Source organism: Glandiceps talaboti, chromosome 3 (assembly GCF_964340395.1).
Source record: "Glandiceps talaboti chromosome 3, keGlaTala1.1, whole genome shotgun sequence".
Lineage (NCBI taxonomy): Eukaryota > Metazoa > Hemichordata > Enteropneusta > Spengelidae > Glandiceps > Glandiceps talaboti.
In genome coordinates this window covers 10,301,879-10,323,464 of record NC_135551.1, presented here as the reverse complement: position 1 = coordinate 10,323,464, position 21,586 = coordinate 10,301,879, and the positions used below count along the sequence as shown (strand labels likewise).

The 21,586-nt window shown below is 36.3% G+C and overlaps 1 protein-coding gene and 1 long non-coding RNA gene across 2 annotated transcripts in view; both read left to right on the top strand.

Moving 5' to 3' along the window:
• Window positions 1-2,669: 2,669 nt before the first annotated feature.
• Window positions 2,670-5,900, top strand: LOC144453894 (uncharacterized). Its single transcript, XR_013482451.1, has 4 exons — window positions 2,670-2,867; window positions 3,186-3,430; window positions 4,892-4,968; window positions 5,562-5,900. It is a non-coding gene; the product is annotated as an uncharacterized LOC144453894 (long non-coding RNA).
• Window positions 5,901-13,872: 7,972 nt separating this feature from the next.
• LOC144432519 (cathepsin L-like) overlaps window positions 13,873-21,586 on the top strand; it is a 9,209-nt gene continuing 1,495 nt past the window's right edge. Inside the window, exons 1-6 of the mRNA XM_078120744.1 lie at window positions 13,873-13,960; window positions 18,257-18,396; window positions 19,307-19,459; window positions 19,729-19,761; window positions 20,802-20,990; window positions 21,273-21,444. Of these exons, the coding sequence (XP_077976870.1) occupies window positions 13,873-13,960; window positions 18,257-18,396; window positions 19,307-19,459; window positions 19,729-19,761; window positions 20,802-20,990; window positions 21,273-21,444 (775 nt within the window). The remainder of the gene's footprint in view (window positions 13,961-18,256; window positions 18,397-19,306; window positions 19,460-19,728; window positions 19,762-20,801; window positions 20,991-21,272; window positions 21,445-21,586) is intronic.

Below are 21,586 nucleotides of genomic sequence, written 5' to 3'. Positions count from 1 at the left end.
AGGTCACCCCTTCAATATAATTACATGTTGGACAACCATATCTTAGAACACGTGAGGGATAATCCATACCTCGGAATCACCATTAGTGAAAACTTAAAGTGGTCCACACACATAAATAACATTTCAAATCGTTCAAATGCGGTTTTAGGACTTATCCGTCGCAACCTGAAACATTGTTCAAAAAATCTCAAAGTAACAGCCTATATATCACTAGTCCGCTCTATCCTAGACTACTCGTCAGTGGTTTGGGACCCCTACCTTAAGAAGGATATTGATCGACTTGAAGGGATACAACGTCGCGCAGCCAGGTTCGTTTATAATGACTACAGCAGACACAGCTGTGTTACTAAAATGATACATGATCTTCACTGGTAACCCTTGGTAGAACGCAGGAGAAATCAGCGTTTAGTGCTCCTCTACAAGATTGTACAAGGCATTGTAGCCATTCCTACCGGCACGTTATTTTCATTTAACATTAGACCATCTAGGCGATCACATCCAAAGGCAATTAAAATACCTATGTGTAAAACTGAAACATGCAAACATTCATTCATACCATTAACTATTGTAGACTGGAACCGGTTATCGGAAAACATTGTCACTAGCAACACAACAGAACAATTTAAGACTGCACTAACAGCCCACAGGGACTAATGACTGAGCGCACTCACCTACCCTGGAAAAATTTTGCTCAGTAGTGAGCTAGTTTCCAGTATTTATACAGATACCACTGCCGTGTGTGTTCAAAACGATTTCCTTCAAAGACCACAGTCTATAAATGTTCTAGTTTTGGCGAAGATTTACTTGGTTGTTTCGGGGTCAGCGTTTGTGGTGACAGTGGAGACATACACCCTGTGAACTTTTGTAACAATTGTAAGAGGAGTGTTACCACGTTCAAGAAAGCCCAGGCCACCGGTAAACAGTATTCCCCTGGAACTACTGTTGCACAATGGTGTAAACATCCAAGAGTTGGTACATGTCTCGTTTGCGAAAGGTCAAACTCTGGCAGGAATGTAAAGGAGAGAAAAAACAGAGGAATGCGCCCAAGTGTGAGTGATCATTACGATCCCCCTAACAGTAACACTAAGCATGTAAAACTTAGTGATCAAGCCGCTGTCGATACAGTACACTACCAATATACTGTAAACATGATACATCTAAAGTCAGCCAAGACTTTGAACGTTGACAGTTTACATGTCGATAGATTCCCACAGGGTGTGAACAGTGACTTGATATGTTCTATCTGTAAGCAAGTTTTCTGTGAGCCAGTTCTCATAGACTGTACTTGTGAAGGTGGTGGGCATATATTCTGTGCACAGTGCATTTCAGAATGGGTGACAACTGCAGATAGTTGTCCCGTGTGTCGTACACCGATTACATGTTCCTCTGTTTCGTCTGTCCCAAATATTGTGATGAATTTGTTGTCTTGTCTGAATGTTAAATGTGAGAATTGTGTTAGAGGATGCAAATGTGTTGTGCAGTTAGAAGACCTAGCCAAACATCAACTCGCCTGTCGATATGTCAATGCCCCATTCATTGTTGATCATGACTACTGTACATCTACTGGAAATTCTAAAAACCAACCGTCTGATGACATACATGTAGAAAAGGCTATTTCAATGTTAATAAAACATGATGTCCTGGAAAAAACAGATGGTTTTGAAGCTTTGACAACTGCCTGTATCAGAAAGAAGCTGTCTGATACACCTGGTTACAAATCTGGAGTACCAATCAAATTCAAGACTGGTGGCCAGGTAATGCAACCATAAATCATTATTTATTTTAATATTTGTATCTGTGTTTACTGATGGCATTACAAAACTGTTGACAGTGTTAACATAAAGTAGGAAAATACTTTCAGAACCACTCCATAAATCTTTGTTTCAAGTACCATGGTGAAGGTTGTTATTTTATTTATTTATTATTTATTTATCATTATTATTATTTTTTATTTTTTTTTGGGGGGGGGTGTCAGTATAGAAGTACATAATGCATGCACATGTATCATTTCTGCATATATCAATATACATATTTGTGTGTGTGTTTGTTTGTGCATGTACATGTATGTATCAATGTAAGCATGCATCATGTACATAAATCTGTGGAATTTAATTTTTTTCAGCCATTATGTCTGACATATACGCCCCAGTCAAGGAAAGGCTCGTCTGACGCCACTGACAGGACCAAAGCTGCCCGGGCTATGTGAGTGGAAAATGTCAGAACAAACATTTCTGGTGGTGAAGAACACGCAGCCAGCCAACATATATGAAAGAGTTGAAAAGGAAAGAATGGAACAGCAACCTTTTAAAGGAATTAGGCTCAGTGCCTGATATACCTGAAGGTGCTGGGCTCCTACTGAAGTCAAGTCTAGGTCTTCCATGGAATAAATTGAGACAACTTAAACAGTAAGTAATTACAACTTTGTGAGTTCAAAAACACAATTACATTTGTATTTACCCTTTGCACATAATTTGAAATTAATTAATATAAACATCGAGAGCATAATAAACATACTTTAGCATAACAAACATACATGTATTGGTATTCTCTATATATATTCATGTGAGATATTAACATTTTTGTTTGTCTCACAATGTAGAAAGTTAGAAATAATTAACCATTGATAGCGATGCTAATTACTTTCTGACTAGATGGTTGCGAAATTGGAAGGTAAAGCTTGGAAGTGAACACCGTGACAGACAAATATCCATCACAAAGCAGTATACCCTATTTGCAGAAAATCTGCCCTTTCTTTTTACTGTGAAAGGGCCAGATGGAAAGCAAGACACTGAGATTCGGCTTTCACCTTGTGTTGCTGTTCAAGATCTCGTGTGTGCAGTTGACCGTTACTTGGATTATTTAGACAGGTAATTTTAATATTTCATAGCCATGTAATCTATTGTACAGAGAAATTATATTTTTTTGTTCTAGAAATTTGATGGGAAATTTCTAGTCCTGAAGGCGTTGAACATGTTTGGAATGATTATCAAACTATCAAATTAGTTTTGAATCAGGGAACATATCTAACAGTTAACACACAACATCAGATTTAGTGTAAACATTTATTATTTAATTGATTTTCAGTAAATGTACTTCATATGAACAGACATTACAGATAATATTTTCTTTTCTCTCACGCCAACAGTGGTTCTTGTCGTCAAGCTTTACCTTTACTGTTTTTACAGGGTCATCAAGCTTACCCACCATGATGACACATTACCAGAAGATGAGATCATAGTCAAAGTAGGGGGAGATAAAGGAGGTGGTACCACCAAAGTGTCTTCCAGGTGTGTAATGTTGAAAAGCCAAACAGCGTCAAAAATACAATAGTGTTTAACGTCTTTAAAGCAAGTGATTCTGAGCCAAACATGAGGACAGCTATGAAAGTGAATGACGGTCAAGTTAATGCTCTAGATGGACATGTGTGGAGGTGAGTAGTGTGCAAATTATACGGTATCATACTGTAGTGTAGTGTAGTGTAGCATACCATAGTGTAGTGTTGTGTAGACTACTGTAGTGTAGTGTAGCATACCATGGTGTAGTGTAGTATATTATAGACTGTTGTAGTTTAGTGTAGCATACTGTAGTGTAGTGTAGTATATTATAGACTACTGTAGTGTAGTGTAGCATATCATAGTGTAGTGTAGTATATTATAGACTACTGTAGTGTAGTGTAGCATATCATAGTGTAGTGTAGTATATAGACTACTGTAGTGTAGTGTAGCATATCATAGTGTAGTGTAGTGTAGTGTAGTATATTATGGACTGCTGTAGTGTAGTGTAGTGTAGCATATCATAGTGTAGTGTAGTATATTATAGACTACTGTAGTGTAGTGTAGTGTAGCATATCATAGTGTAGTGTAGTATATTATAGACTACTGTAGTGTAGTGTAGTGTAGCATATCATAGTGTAGTGTAGTATATTATAGACTACTGTAGTGTAGTATATCATAGTGTAGTGTAGTATATTATAGACTACTGGAGTGTAGTGTAGCATAACATAGTGTAGTGTAGTATATTATAGACTGCTGTAGTGTAGTGTAGTGTAGCATATCATAGTGTAGTGTACTATATTATAGACTACTGTAGTGTAGTATAGCATACCATAGTGTAGTGTAGTATATTATGGACTGCTGTAGTGTAGTGTAGCATACCATAGTGCAGTGTAGTATATTATGGACTGCTGTAGTGTAGTGTAGCATACCACAGTGTAGTGTAGTATATCATAGACTACTGTAGTGTAGTGTAGCATACCACAGTGTCGTGTAGTATATTATGGACTACTGTAGTGTAGTGTAGCATACCATAGTGTAGTGTAGTATATTATAGACTACTGTAGTGTAGTGTAGCATACCACAGTGTCGTGTAGCATACCATAGTGTAGTGTTGTATATTATAGACTACTGTAGTGTAGTGTAGTGTAGTATATTATAGACTACTGTAGTGTAGTGTAGCATAACATAGTGTAGTGTAGTATATTATAGACTGCTGTAGTGTAGTGTAGTGTAGCATATCATAGTGTAGTGTACTATATTATAGACTACTGTAGTGTAGTATAGCATACCATAGTGTAGTGTAGTATATTATGGACTGCTGTAGTGTAGTGTAGCATACCATAGTGCAGTGTAGTATATTATGGACTGCTGTAGTGTAGTGTAGCATACCACAGTGTAGTGTAGTATATTATGGACTGCTGTAGTGTAGTGTAGCATACCATAGTGCAGTGTAGTATATTATGGACTGCTGTAGTGTCGTGTAGCATACCATAGTGTAGTGTTGTATATTATAGACTACTGTAGTGTAGTGTAGCATACCATAGTGTAGTGCAATGTACTTTAGTGTGGTGTGTTCTGTGTTTATCTTGAGATAATTAATATATGTGATATTTCAGAGATAAGACCATAGTAGTGCATATCATGGGAGACTATGAGTATCTAACCAGAATATATGGTTTGTCAGGAGCAAGTGGTAAGTTAGTCTTTGCTCATATACTTGGCATGTTTTACTATACTTTCGCACTTTCTTTGCTAGAAATGACCATGAATTAATACAGCAACTTGATTTTTCGTGAACATCTTTGTAATGTAAGAATGTTACTTCACTTGGAAGTAAAATTTCTTGAATTTTAATCTTTAATTTTAATGTTTATTTTACCTTACACTACACAACAATTACAGAGAACCAATAATTTGTATTCAACAAATTTGGCCTGAAAGTTTCTAGACCTAAAGGGATTAAAAGCCAGTTGTTAGACCTACTGCTGTATATTGTGCATGCCACTAAGTATGATAATTTCTTTGTTCAACTATACAGGCAAATATTTTTGTCTTTGGTGTTATATCACCAAATCAGATGCCATGATACCCCCTGACCAGAGAGCACCAATCCAAAGTAGGAGTCTCCATGACATACAAGAATATCATGACAAGTTTGTTGAAGCAGGAGCACATCGGAGCAAAGCTTCAGAATTTATGAACTGCATCAACAAGCAATTCAATTGAGTTTAGTTTGAGGTTTGAGGTTCCAAATTGTTAAACATTCTTTTTTCTTTTGTATCACAGGTGTCAATACCAGTCCTACACTTAAGTTTGGGCATATTTCTTCTTCATTTTTTCAATATGACTGAACAGGAATTTGCCAAACTTGATGTAAAAGTGTTCACTTACCAATAACACACTAGTGGCGACATTGATGAGCCTGTACTCAAACCTGCACATTTCGACCTCTATGCTGAAAGCATACAAAGAGCTTTCAGCCTAGAGGACGAAGTGAGCGAGCTGAAGGATAAGGCCACAGCAATGCAGGAGAGAGTACAGGCCATCCAAATGAATGACGACAATAGTGATAGTGATTCTGAGGATGATAATGAGCCGTCACTTGCACAGCTATGTAGACTAGAAAGACAAATAAAACAGAACCTTGCTGCAGCAAAGGAAAAGGTAAATTTTCATCAATATCTGCATTTATGCTTACATACATTTGCGATTTCCTTTATTTTACCCCTTTTCACTGCATCATTCTTTGTAACCCAACTTTCTATTTTCTACAACTATTTATAAAACATTAGGAGGAAGAAATTGAAATATTAAAATCTAACCTACCCAAAGAAGCCAGTTATTGTGTGAAAGCCCTTGATAGGGCACTCATTGGCAATCATGTTTGCCGCCAAGCATATCATGGAAAATCCTTTGTTGGAAACCATGTAGATAAATGCTGCCAGGTGCATAATACTAACATCTTTTGCAATGTGGTGTTGTTCTGTTTGTTGCTGGTGTTATGTTATTGTTATTGCTGCCATTACTTTTTATACTAACACATTGGAATTGTTGTTCTGGGTTTTTTACAGGTTCTGAGGAGAATCAATTAATTTGTTCTGTTTGTTCCATAACAATATGCTATATTTCACAAATTTATAAGTAACAGGTGCAGTTCAGTCATAAATTATTTGAATATGTAGTATTCTTCATTGGTGGAACCAATTAGCATGTATGGTATGTTACACTTTACTTATTTCAGTTATGTTATTAAATGACTAAGGCATGACCTCTCTGACCTGCTATCTTATTCTATTTTGCCATTGATAAATGAGTCTGTTTTTTTACATACAAATATAAGACCCAAAGTGTAATGTGACCCATTGTTTGGAATAATCAAGCATAAAGGCAAAAACTATTGTAAATCCACACTTTGTGTATGGGTTCATCATATACAAAGTGTGGTTCATCATATCAGACAGGTCAAAGGTGGTCAAGGCCAGCCAAATTTCTTTATACACATTGTTTTTTCCAGATATACATTTTGTTTATACAAATATTAATACTAAATAGATGTACTTGTATTCTCTTATTTTTATTCAGCCAGAGGTTATTCGGTCACTGTTTTCAGCAGTTAGTAGCTGTGTTGAGAATGTTTGTCCTGATTTACTTTCTGATGCTGAAGCTATAAGGGCAACTTATCAACCACTTCTGCTGCTGTTTGGAGAATGCCACAATTTATACTCAGTGTCAAGAGTACTGACTGACACAGAAATTGTCAAACTAGGTAAGGTGTACTTTAGTTTATGTTGATGCAAATGATGTAGATAAATGTAATAAACTTTAACAAAAACATAATTGTTTTAGTGTGATGAGTACTATATCACTGATGATGTTGTATACATTATTGAGCACACATTAGTGTTTCATCTTGTTTCCTGTGTGTAACATGTCATTTTAACAATGTCAAGATGAGACACATAGATAGTTATCACATGTTTTCTTTGTATTCATGTCATAATACATAATATTAACATTTTCTTGCAGGTGAAAGTGTACAGGCCTTAATGGTGTACTATAGACAACAATTTCCAACTTCATCTGTTTTCCCCAAGTTACACATCCTTGAAGAACATGTGCCAGTTCGAGTGGGTCAGTGTAGAAGAGGGTTGGGCTTCTATGGGGAAAGTGGCGTTGAGGCTATTCACCACAGTTTCAATGTAGCTGGGGTCAATTATGCAGGTGTTCCTGACAAATTAAAATCGTTAACATATTTGGTAAAAGACCATCATGTCAAAAACCAGCTCTGAGCTGTGAAAAGAATTAAGTAATGTGAGTGAGTGAGTGTGTGCATGTTTACTTGTATTTGTATGTGTATGTGTGTGTGTGTGTACGTGTATGTGTATGTGTGTCTGTCATCAGGCCTCTTTTCTGTCACAATGATGTATTTGTACTTTTTATATACTGGCAATAAATTATTATTCTTGAATTATTATCAATGTCTGTAGTTGTTTATTGAGTGAGCAATCAGGTGAGCTAAGTTTGATGAACTTATCTGTACTTTTCATTTATTTGTATCTACCAGAGTGTAGAATATTAGATTTCCCAAAACATATTTGTCCTCTCCCCACAGCAAGATGATTTTTCAAAATACAATTTGTACCCCTCTCCCCAGAGCAAAATTATCTGTGTTCATCAATGCAAACTGATATAAACATCACTTATGTCAAGATATACACAAATAAATAAAATATGACTATTTAAATTGTAATACTTAGTATAACGAGCAACAAAGTACTCAAATGTAATATATTGCAGAACTTAAAACAACATTCATCACTTGGTTATAACTTTCCATTTATAACACCACTGGGGATTGTAAAACACCTGCCTTAACTTAAAAAGGGAGATATGAGAAAGTGAAAAAAAAAAAATCCCATTTCTGACGCTTGAGGGCGCTCTTCAAACCCGCCATTTTGAAATAAACCAAGTTTCCCACTTGAAACAGATTAGTCTAGATGTGCTGTCTCTCTGTCTCTGTCTCTGTCTCTCTCTGTGTGTGTCTCTCTCTCTCTCTCTCTCTCTCTCTCTCTCTCTCTCTCTCTCTCTCTCTCTCTCTCTCTCTCTCTCTCTCTCTCTTTTTCTCTCTCAAGGTAAGGTCTTAGATTACAAGTGGACTAGAGCCGAACTCTGAGTAGAACAAGGGGTGTTTCTTTTGAATTGAGATATATTGGAGGTCTCACATTGGAATTAGAGCTGCAACTTAATGTTTTGGTTTTTGTAATAAATATACCTCTAGACAATCATGTCGACTTACAAATATGTCAATATTTGATGGCATAGATGAACTAATGAAGGCTGAATAACATTTTGCATGATGTAATTTCTCAGCGTCATCACGAACTAACCAAAAATATTTAATATGTAGTCCAAGATTGTAACTAGAACTGATCCCAGTGAATGGAATTTCGACTAATTCAAGAAGGGAACTGGGCATGGTTCCAAATTTGACCTGGAAATGGTCCAAGACTGATATCTGGTTATAACTGGAATCAAAACTCTGAATAGATGATGCGGGTACTCATCAGTTTTCTTATCTTTGACAGTTTTTGTGATAAATATAATTGGCGTAGGTTGCCACAGGAGTGGCTCCCAGTCGGTTACTTATATAAAGGACTCTGCTTGCCCCAGACATCATCCACTGACGCACGTTGGGAGTGGATCTTCAAATAAATGTGAAAAGTTCCATTTTCGTGACCTTTGGTCATTCGAGCTGGGACTATTGTTGTTAAAGAGATGCCAAATAAGTAAATAGTGGTCGACCAGTTTCTAATATATGACTGCCTAGCCTGTTAATTCTACGATATTAAGCAGTGTTGGAGTACTTTCTAGTTTTGTGTCCAACTTTTTGCAAGGCGGTGTACAATGGTGTAAATGAGAACAGAGTCAGAATGGAGTCACAACTTACTCCATCTGCAAGTAGGACAAGGAAGGACCCCTATCCCCTTTATTTTTGTAAACTCTTGTTGTTGCTGTCCTTCCTTCTTCGGACAAATTTAGACTTCACTTCGAACGTTCAATCACAACATGCTTATACTATGCTGAGAAATTCAACCAATCTCATACGTTTAAAGATTAATACGTCATATAATAACTGTTGTATGCTTCGTCATGACATATTTGATAGCAACAATGCTATGATGGTTCGGTCGGACTTCAGTTTTAAAGCATACAATAAGTATTATAAGTTGCTAGATAAAGTGGGTAATGAAATGGTGTTGGTATAATCAATAAATATTATTTATAAATTCAGATTTCAATTGGTCATAAAGATCAACAAGTTGCGGCAGTTCTGTCAAACTATCTCTTCAAATGGAAATGAGTCGGACCAACGGACCGATGTTAATATTGCATGCGGGAAGTAAGACTGGTCTCAGATTGCAACTAGGACTGGTCTCGGATTCGAACTAGGATATAATGTTTAGGGTTATTCTAAAATCAATATACCTAGATAACAATGTCGACTTAGGAATATGTTAATTATTGATTGCAAAGATGAACTCTGGATATAATTTCGCTTGATGTACTTTCTTAGTATCATCACAAAACTAGCAACATAAAATTATGTAGTCACTGATTGGAACTCGGACCGATCCCAGATTGGAATTTAGGCTAGTTTAAGAAAGGAACCGAGAATGGTCTCAAACTTCACCGAGCACGGTCCAAGACTGAAGTGTTCACTGTTTTAACCTGGAATTTTATCCATTCTTAGTTTGGAACTCGTAAGGGTCGTTGACATGAATTGGGACTGGAAGTAGATTTTTACATAGGGACTGATCTCAGACTAGGCTTTCTCAAAAGACATAATATGTATTATAATTTATTTCCCGAGTAGCAACAATGAAAGTACACAGTATTCTGAACCTTTGACATTTGTTGTGATAAAAAACATGCGATAGAACAGGGAGTGGCTATCTGTCCGCTGTTTATATGCGGGTACATTACACAGGATTCTGAACCTTTGACATTTGTTGTGATCAAAAACATCATTTGAGATACAGCATTGAGTGGCTACCTGTCCGCTATTTATATTATGGACTATGCTTTCCCCAGTTATCACCATCTCCAGTGACGCACACCTCTGGTTAACCATTACCAGGTTTCACCTACCACCAAGCTGTATTCGATGTTAACGGAAAATGAAGATCGAATATAAGGACTGACAGGTAGCAAAAACAAACAAACTGTTGTTCCATATGAGAAACTGGGGGTCCTTACTCGATTCAACTTACCACCTGTATCAACTACTAAATAATCCCACCCCACATTTGAGCAATATTGAATGAAGGAATTTTGTTATACAACATAAAAATAAAAAGTACAAAGAATAGTTGAATGAAAATATAATTTATTTTTATTTGAGGGGTCTGTTACCAGCTATTCGTGTACATTGATACTTACTGTGTGTACCGTGACAATGAAGTAACAGATCACATAAAACCAATGAACTGATACATTGTCAGTTGAAACTCTATGGAAGCTACACCTCTTGATTCTGTATGAGCACCCTCTCTCAATGTCAATCATGTGCCCCCTATTGGTTATGCAACGTGCTTATTCAAATACAGTACCAAAAATGCGTGCCATTCACCATGAAAAGGGCTACGCGCATGTAAGGTGTAATCATTCTCGAAAGCCGGAGTACAAATTTTCTGACTGCGCAACGACAATTAATACTCTGGCTTGAGCCTTCCAGAATCTCGTATAATTTAAGATATGGGTATTATTAATTATCCACGAGTAATGACAACATGGCAGCAAAACCAATCAACGAAGTTCACATGAAGAGTGATATAATTTCTACATATTACAAACTGTAATAGCAGAAATATGCTGAGAAACATTTCAAATATGCTTTAGCCAAACAATGGAGCTCCCTGCCAACTACATTTGACAACATACATAAACAATACGAATTTAAGAAATTAATCGTCACATCTTTTTCCTCATTGATTGTTATTTCCCCATTGCTGTGTTTTTGTGTGTTGTCATAGATTTCGTTTATTTTGGTTTTGTTCTGTTTTGTTTGTTGGTTTGATATTGTTTGTGCTATATTATGTTTTTGAACTTTCTTTGGGAATTTGGCATCCCACTGCACTGCGCTGCCACATCCGTTATGGACAGGGTTTAGGTACCATAATATCATCAGACCATGTCAATCAAATTGCTGCTGAAAATCATGTAGTGATGAATTAATTGTCAGGTGTGATGTGAGGAGAGAAGTGGGTCTCACAGGAGTAGAACTGGAAATGTTGGGTAAGATATTGGTGATGATATTGTGGAGATGATTCCCTTAGTCCAGACAATATCAGGAGTGGGCTTATCTAGTGTTTGGGAGTTAATTCTCTGGCCTTCAGCTCAGCCAATGAGATCCAAACACAGGTATTTGATTAATGTAGTGCCAATATCACCAAAATTCACCCTGGTGGAGAAATAACCAATACATTTACTATTTTCAATGTGGTGGCAGCGGTGGAATTAAGACCTTTAAACTATTGATTCTGGTACAAGTGTCCTTTTCCGTGCCTCAGTATTTAAACCATGTTTTAATGAAATATTTTGAACGGGGGTGGGGGTGGTGGTCATTTTTTAGAGAAAGGAAATTGAGGGAGAGTCGCTTTTTAGCACAACGGAATCACGGGAGGGTGATATTTTATGCAACAGTCTGGGCCTGATTTCCTCCAACCTTACCCCCTCGTAATTACTGAGGCTTCCTTAAGTGAATTGGCGGGCGAGTCTGAAGGCTCATTTATTATACTTGATATATCAGAAAACAGCTACACAACACGATTTTCTGTTGGTACGAGGGAAACCACATTTCGCATTTTTGCAAAACAAAGTTTATTTTCTCACTTATCATGCTCAATAAAATGGACTCTCTGATTAGCTCTTACTGTTAGGCTAGGAAGCTGATTTCTACATCCGCTGAATAGTAGTCATTTCAACCATGGCCTCTGCACGGGGACATCTGTTGCAAAGAGGCTAGTGATTTTATACGACATTGGGAATGGTTTTTGAAATAGTATGTAAAGTTCCAATTTCGTTACTTTTTGGTCATTCGAAACGGGACTATTGTCGTAAAAGAGATGCCAAATGAGTAAATAGTCAAATAGTCTCTCATATATAACTCCCTAGCCTGTAAATTCTTTTAGATTAAGCAGTGTCGGGGTAGTTTCTAATTTTGTGTTCATCTTTACGTAGGATGTTGTACATGAGAACAGAGTCAGAATCGAGCCTCAACTTACTCAATGCGTAAGTGGCACAAGGAAGGACCCCTTGTTTCTTTCTAGTCTTTTAAAATCCTGTTGTTGGTGTCTTTCTTCTACAGACTTTCGACTCCATCTCGAACGTTCAATGATAACATACTTATACTACATGGAGAGAAATTCAACCTACCAAACACGTTTATGAACACGTCTTATAATAACATATTTGATAGCAATGGGTCGGTTATCACAAGTGGCTAGATAAAGTGGGTAATGGAATGGTGTTGGTATAAATTGGATGTACTATTCAGCAAATGAACTTCAGATTTCAATCCGATGTAGGCTGGTCTCAGATTGCATCTAGGCCTGGTCTTAGATTAGGACTGGGACTGGTCTCAAAATAGGACTGGGACTAGTCTCACATTATGACTAGAGCCGAACTCTGAGTAGAACAATGGGTGTTTTTTTAAACTGAGACTGGTCTCAGTTTGGAAGTGGGACTAGTCTCACATTGGAATTACAGCCAGACTCTGCAACATAATGTTTGGGGTTCTGTTGCATATAAATAAACATTGACAACCGTATCGACTTACAAATATGTCAATACTTGATTGTATAGATGAAATACTGACGGCAGAATAAAATTGTATATGATGTACTTTCTCAGCGTCATCACGAACTAACCAAAAGTATGTACATGTAGTCCCAAATTGGAACGAGGACTGATCCCAGTGAATGGAATTCGATTAATTCAAGAAATTAATGGAACTGGGCATGGTTCCAAATTTGACCTGGAAATGGTCCAAACTGATATCTGGTTATAACTGGAATCAAACTCTGAATAGATGATGCGGGTACTCAGTATTCTAATCTTTGACAGTTTTTGTCATGAAATAAACACAATTTACGTTGCAACAGGAGTGGCTCTCTGTCGGTTACTTATATAAAGGACTCTACTTGCCCCAGACATCATCCACTGACGCAGACCTAGACCTGTTGTCGATCGTCGAATCAGTTTTCACCCACCCCTTATAGTAGCTCTGTCTCGTCAACAAGGTGAGTTTCAATTGTACATGTTATGGTAAGCTGAATCTGTTTTTTATCATACATGTTATTATGTCTCGCGATCGATTTAATTTTGATCTTTATTGGAGCTCTAGTGATGAGTTACTGAAATCTAGAAAATTTCCTCAGCTTTTTTATCCAGTGCTATGCAATAACTGCATACACAGAGGAAACGGATACCTACATCTACAGTCAACTGCTTCCAGATTTTAAAAAAAAAGTTATTTCCATTTTCATTTCATTTCATTTCACTTCTCATTTTCAGGTTCTGGAGCCTAATCGATACGATGAAACTTGTACTTTGTTTTGCATTGGTTGCCATAGCAGCAGCAGTGTCAGTCGATGTCGAATGGGAAGAATGGAAAACCATACATGGTAAGATTTTAATGAAAAACAACATCAGTATATCTATAACCTAGTGTAAGGTCTATGCTATATTAAGGACTTCAAAGCACTGTGATTTTATTGTTCGGTCAGCCCACCATTGTTTGACTTACCTTAATTTTGATGCAACAGATTTAATGTGTATTATATACATTGTATATTGAACAGTTCAATTGATATGAAAATTAGAATACACAATCAATAGATTTTGGAAACACATAAGTGACGTTTTGCAGACTCGACTATTATAAAAGATTATCGAAAGTTGTTGTCGTTGAAAGTGATTTTCTTCTGACCGTTAATGAAAATTGATAATGTAGGGTCGGAGCGGACGACGCAGGTCATGTTGTTCTGAAAGAACTTTTCAAATATCGTCATACAATCTCAATAATACTTTAATGTGAAGTTTCAATAGTTTCTATCTCGATGATCAACTTCAACGAGAAAATGTGGAGTAGCCTCATTAGTCCCCCCCCCCTCCACCCCTCCCAAAGCACACATTTTGTATTCTGATATTGCCAAATTATATTCTTCAGGATAACGATGGAAACGTTAATGCTAAACTATATATGTACCAGAAAAGAAACTATGATTTTCGGGCATCATAAGTTCATGGAAATACAAACAACTTACCCTAAAGTTACGAAATTTCGCAATGTTTTCCTACATTCAACAAAAAATATACATTAGTCGCTTTTACATTTCATCTGGACAAAATTAGATAAGGTGACGTGTTGATATCTGTTTCAATTGGAGTTGATGTGGCCACGTTACGGTGTGTTATCGCATTTTGTACTGTACCTAGTGCTGAGTAGACGAAAACAAGTTATCGTCTTTCGAATACAGTTTGTATTACAATTCGGTTCTTGAGCTGCACTTCACTCGACAGCGACCAGTGCACGGCATATAATGGCAACGCAGTGGATGATCATATTTTCTCTTTATCATATCATGATTTACATATTATTAGCTAGTAGTGATCCTAAACAAGAGAGGAACTCTACAAAAAAAATCCTATATCAAACCTTCGTAATCTTAAGTCTATCGATACCTCGCTGTTACTCCTGATCATGATTTATTGTTCACTAAATTCCAGATAGTAGAGTCGAGTCTCGATCATCTGATACAGGTTTTGTTCGATAAGTTCTAATCGTCTGATTTGTTTTTGCACAAATTGTCACTAGTGTACATGTTCGAATTCTTTTAAACAAATAGTATCGAACTACAGACAAGGGATTTGCTGCATGTCATTAAACGTTGAGGGCGGGAGTAGTTATCAGTCTACTACAGAAATCAGGATAGACATTCTGCTTCTCACTTTTTAGTCAAGATTCTGAAAGTTTCGGTCAACATGTATGGTTGCAAACCGTGTTATCACTGCATGCCATTGCTTGAGAGTGTGGAGTTGATGGTGGGGGGGGGTATGACGTCACGAAATCTCAAAATGAACACAATAGGCCAGGTTAAAATGGACAATACGGTGACATACATGAACCTGAAAAGTCAGACATCAAAAATTAGTTGAAAGTTACATTGTAATTAAATGCAATAAGGTGTATAAATCAATAGTTAAACATTGTATTAATCAGTACAAAGCGGACTTATTCTTGACTGTTGAAAATCCAGATTTCAGTGTTGTCATCTAAGGAAGCCGTCATTATTTACGGGCTGGAAGACTGGGGTCCGAGGAATTGAGGGGGGGGGGGCACTCGAAAATTTCAATATGGGGGGGGGGGTGTTACTGAATAACAAGAGAAACGGGGGGCGCTACTAAAGAAACTGGCACTCATAATTCTGATCCACTACTCTGAACCAAACCTTTAATACAACATTAGAAATATAACTTTATTTACAGTTAAAGGTTCTCCAAATATTATAAACAAATGATGTAGTAGAAATACTTCACGCAAGTTCTGATACACCCTCAATGCCCTTCTCTGACAATCCACAAACTGTTTCAACATGAAACTTCTGACTAATTATTATCAAGGAATTTTTAGCAGTACTGCATTTTTCTTGAGTTGAAAACATTAGTTTCCAACACTTTGCTATTACAGATTACATCAGTTGTGTATTATTACACATCTTTGAGATCTGACCATGTTATATCTGACAATTTTAAAATGGTCCAAGCTCTATGCCATTTATACCATTGGAGACATTCGAGACTTGGTAGAAATGATAAACAAATATGACAAATAGTAAAGATTGTGAAAATAAAGTATGTATAAACATAATTTAAAAAATATAAATTTCTGATTCAACAATAAATATAAAAATATTAATTTCAATCAATTTCTGTTGAGACTATAAGTGTAAATGTGTAGAAAAATTTCATCATGCTTTTGCTTGAAACGGTTTAGAATAAAGAAAGCAGTTAATATCTCCATTCAAGAAAATCATTATTCTTATGTTTAGTTAAAGTAGCTACAACTTGTTTCCTCACTTTCCCTTATTCTACATGTAGTCAGTATGGCATTCTTAAAGTCTTCAAAATTTATCAAACTGATTTCTCCTTTCACCAAACGTGATTTTCTAAATCGTTCAAAGTGGTGTATCAGGACACAGTAAACACTATAATATCGCTAAAAAAAATCCACCATGGATCTATCCACTGGTAAATTTTCCTGTACTTGAGTCAAATATATGTATTTTCCAACATGGCGGATAATGACGTCAAAAATTATCGCGAGTTTTAGGAGACCTGAATGGTAAAGTATGATAAGTCTCACATTTCACGAGATTTCGGACAAACGCGACGCCTTCATTTATACATCAAAACTTTTAGTGTTTTAAATGTGCAATCCGTCTGTGGACATTCAGTTTGAAATAATATCAGCTTTCCTAAGAAAAATGATCGGAAAAACAGGTTGAAAAAAATCGATATGTAAAAAGTGATTTTAGAGTTATGGGACTCATGTGGGGGACTACCAGTCAAGTTCATAGGACTACCAACACAAGTTTTTGCATTTTTTTGCACGAAAATTCCATCTTAGCACCAGCACTGTTTTTGTATTTATTTGCAGAGAAATTATGTTTGTTTTTGTATGTTTTTGAAACAAACCACTAAAATACATAATTCTTCCTACAAAAAAACAATTCATGGAATGTTTTATTTAATGTTGTGTTTTGCTTTGTTGATATTTATTCATATTTTAAAAGTATTTGGCGACGGAATATTATTCAAAATAGTTACAAAAGTGCCATTAAATGCAGTCATTTTAGTATTAAAATGTTAAAAAAGAAGCTTCTAAAGCAGGAGGGGCACGCCCCTTCCTGACCTCCTCCCGGCGGCCGCATAAGCGGGTTAAACATATGTGCTCTCTAAGACCTCTTCCGAAAAAATCCCAGGGAGAACACTGTAGTCAACACAATCACATACATACATACATACATACATACATACATACACACACACACACACATACATACATACATACATACATACATACATACATACATACATACATACATACATACATGCAGTGTAAGGGTATTCGGGACAATTGAACACAAAATTTTGGAAAAATAGACAATTGCAGAATATCACGTTTTTTTAAACAATTATTTTTAAATAATTATTCCAATAACATTTTTTATTCACATTGTTGAAGTGAAAGAGTCACTGCCTTCTAAAAACACATCACTTTATATGATAATATATGCACAGTAAGTGTGTGAGTGTGTGTGTGTGTGGGTGGGGGTTCATTCAAATTTACCATGTCAGATGGGGGGTTATTAAATGTTTTGAGCAAAATGGGGGGGGGGGGGGCTACTCATATTTTAAAAGATTTCATTGCCATTCCTCCTGCCCAGGCCATAAATAATGACGGCTCCCTAAAGGAAGACGTATCATGAAGACATCTTTTTGCCAACGGGTCTTAAAATCCCCTAAATGCGTTTATGGTCGTTCCAGCTACACTTTTTAAAGTCTCGTGTAGTATAATAGATTACATCACTTTGATCGGGCGAGTAACACACTCACTGGCTTTGGTAGGTGCAGAAAAAGATATTGTCCATCTTTTACTACTGCTTGCTTAACTTTTGTTTTCCTCTGGATTCCTTTGGTACTATTTGGCTCTGCGCAAACTTAATACTGGTATGCATTGTCGCATTACAAATATACATTTCACTCTTCCTAAATGCATCATCGTGTTTCTAAAAAAGACAACTAGGGTCAAAGGAATAACAGTCAGGATGCATTTACCATAATGAGAAAGAAAATATATCTCGTAAGCTTAACACGGCCATAGAAATACCAGTTTCATCTATTTGTCACAATGGCAGGTAAAGTCTATTCACAAGAAGAGGAATTGACTCGCAGAGTAAAATGGCACAACAATATGAAATTTATTCAACTTCACAACAGGGATTTCGCCAATGGTAACAAGAATTACGGGGTGGCAATGAATAAGTTTGGTGACCTGGTCAGTATATTTTTCTTAATCAATATGTAATGCTAGTGTAACAAATAGAGGGGATACCTCTACTGTTAACGTAACCCTCCTCCAATGTTACTCTTTCTCTCCACTCCGTACACGGGATCGACTTGGACTTGAAAGGGAATTAGCTCAAACTACACACAATGTTCACGGTTAACCTGGATCATTTAGAAGTGGCCCAGTCAGGGAGCAGATGGACGCTCCTTGCCTCAGACCGTCTCTTCCAAAGAAAATGAATCCAAACTTTATTATTCCATTACATTCTTATAAACATAAAATATACAATACTCAAATGATTGTGTGATAAAATAATCAGCACCATAAATGAATGTGTTGCTGTTGCCTTTAATTCAATGCAAATGACAAATATGAAAACTAGCTAAACAATGTGATCACGTCATTGTTCTTCCAACTGTCTGTAATTAGTCATTATTTGACACTATTGATCTTATAATAACTTAATCTTGTCATCTTAGAAGAATACTGTTCGCGAAATGCAAACATTTGTTCTAAGTATTAATTCATGACAGCTGAGAGTTCACGGTGACCTCGCAAAACATCAAAACTTAGCGAATATTAAAAAGTTGTATTCTGTCATCCGTAACACTGGCATTTTAATATTCAGTCGATGGTGCATCATACAGAATACGAAGAATTTCACTAAGGCCTCTTGATTTGGACAAATGAAATGTCTTTCAACCCAAAGGTGGGATAGACATTTTTTTCGAGGAACTGTCCACATCAACTTGTGTTATACAAACTATTAGTCATGGCGTACGTATATTCTAATCATGTGCTGACGACATTGACGTCATCTCACAGTGAAATGAATTAAAACCCAATATGACCACCATCATGAATGAATTTTTAGTTATGTTCAAAGTATTGATCACAGGACACCGAGGAATACAAGAAATTGATGTGTGGATACAGAGCACAAAATCGCAGTAAATCTGGTGGATCTTCATTCCTTGCACCAAGTAACGTTGTCCTACCAGACCACATCGATTGGAGGGACCATGGTTGCGTCACGGCTGTCAAGGATCAGGTAGAGTATCCATCATAGTTTAACACAGCTTATTGAAGACTTTCATAGAACAATTAGGTTTTAAAACTCTGGCTACTTTCCAAACATGTCATACATATTGATACGCTTCAGTGACCATCCATAGTAGTTGTTACTTGTTACGAGTCAGTTTATAGGAGAATTGCTGATTCAATCATTGAATTCAATCATTCAATCACTTAATTTATAGAATAAAGCTGACACCTTTTTTGACGATGATCTTACTGTTTTCAATGTCTCTACTTTTACAGGGTTCTTGTGGATCCTGTTGGGCTTTCAGTTCGGTAAGTTTTAGGGGAGTATATAAGATACGACTTCTCCATCTGCCAGGTCAGCCTTTCCTCTCATCATTCTGACACAGACCAATCAATTGGTACACACAGAAAGACGAGCACACCGTTGAAGGCAGAACGACATGGCGTATCTTATAATATAGATCAATGTTTACCTTTCGTAATGGAATGTTATATTATGCTTCTGTCTGTCTGTCTGTCTGTCTGTCTGTCTGTCTGTCTGTCTGAATGTCCGTGCTTTGCTGTTTTAATTCTAATGAAACTCGTTGCACATCTTGTTCATTATAATGGTGAGAAATCATTAGGTTTTGGTAAGCATAGTATGAATATTAATGAATAAATGTTCATAATTAATATGATTTTCTGTAATTCGACTATACAAGATTATAAATATATTTTTTCATTTTAAATAAAATTAGCATAATTACTAATGTTTGGTAAATAGACAATATCTGAAGAAAGCAGACATCCATTTTAATGCAATTTAGCACATACATTGACTATAACAAATTATATATCTACTATAACAGCTTGTTGAAATAGCTCCTAACTTTAATGAATTAATTTGTAGCAGTAATTATTTTTGTTATTAGGCAATATCTTTATAATGTGATTGTCACATTTCATATATATTTGTACCTGCATCTGTGACAACAAATTACGCATTTATGATCTAGCCAGATGATGTAGATGTTACTTTCATTGAGTTGTTTGCCTCACTTGTGATTTGGTTAATAGACAATGTCTAAATGCATGCTTCAAATTTCATACAATATGTTATGTTATGTATGTTGATGAAAACGAAGAACATAGGAACAATGATCCTTTACTGATGGTATTCAGTTTACATTTGGTTAAATAACTTTGCTAAATAAGTTGATAAAACGGTCACTTTTTCAGTTTTGGAAAATATATTTACAACCAAACATATCAAGGGACTCAGTATTAATGCGTCATTTTGAAGAAAAAAGTGTAAGCAACCCCTGCTCCATTTACTTTTAACTAACACGTTATTTAAATCCACGATCCAGACCGGTTCTCTCGAATGTCAATATTTCAAGAAAACTGGACAACTGATTTCTCTCAGTGAACAACAACTTATTGACTGTTCTTATACCTATGGTAACATGGGATGTAATGGAGGATGGATTGATCAAGCATTTGCTTACATCAGAGATAATGGGGAAATGTCCGAGGCAGACTACCCTTACATTGGTACAGTAAGTGAAAATAATTTTCAACACCTCTTGAGCATTCAGATGGTATCCAGAAATTTAAACTTTACAAAAAGATAGTTGGAGTTTTAGGCCGGTTTCATCGTAAATAGGAAAGAAGGACCTATATATGTGGTTAACGGTATTATAAATCACTAGATACACTTTGAACTTTATTGTGTGGATAGATGTACAAAATTATCAAATTTAAAGCAATTTGTTGTTAGTTTGACCGCTTCGACTACAGTACAAGAAGAAATGCACGCCACTCTGTTTTTTTGTTTCCAGGATGAATCTCCATGTCGGTACGAAACGGACAGAGTGGTTACTTCCATTACTAATTACTTTGATTTACCATCAAAGCATGAGTACAGTTTACAAGAAGCTGTAGCAACCGTTGGCACAATCTCTGTTGCTATTGACGCTTCGCATCAGTCGTTTCAGTTTTATTCTGGACCAGGTACTGTAACATTTGTTTGCAGTTTTTAGTGATAAATAAATGATGAACGTTACTTTCACGGTGTTCACAACTTGACTCAATAGTGGTTACCATCGAATATGGTTTTCTATCCTTTCGACAAAACAGTTGTTATTGATTTTGC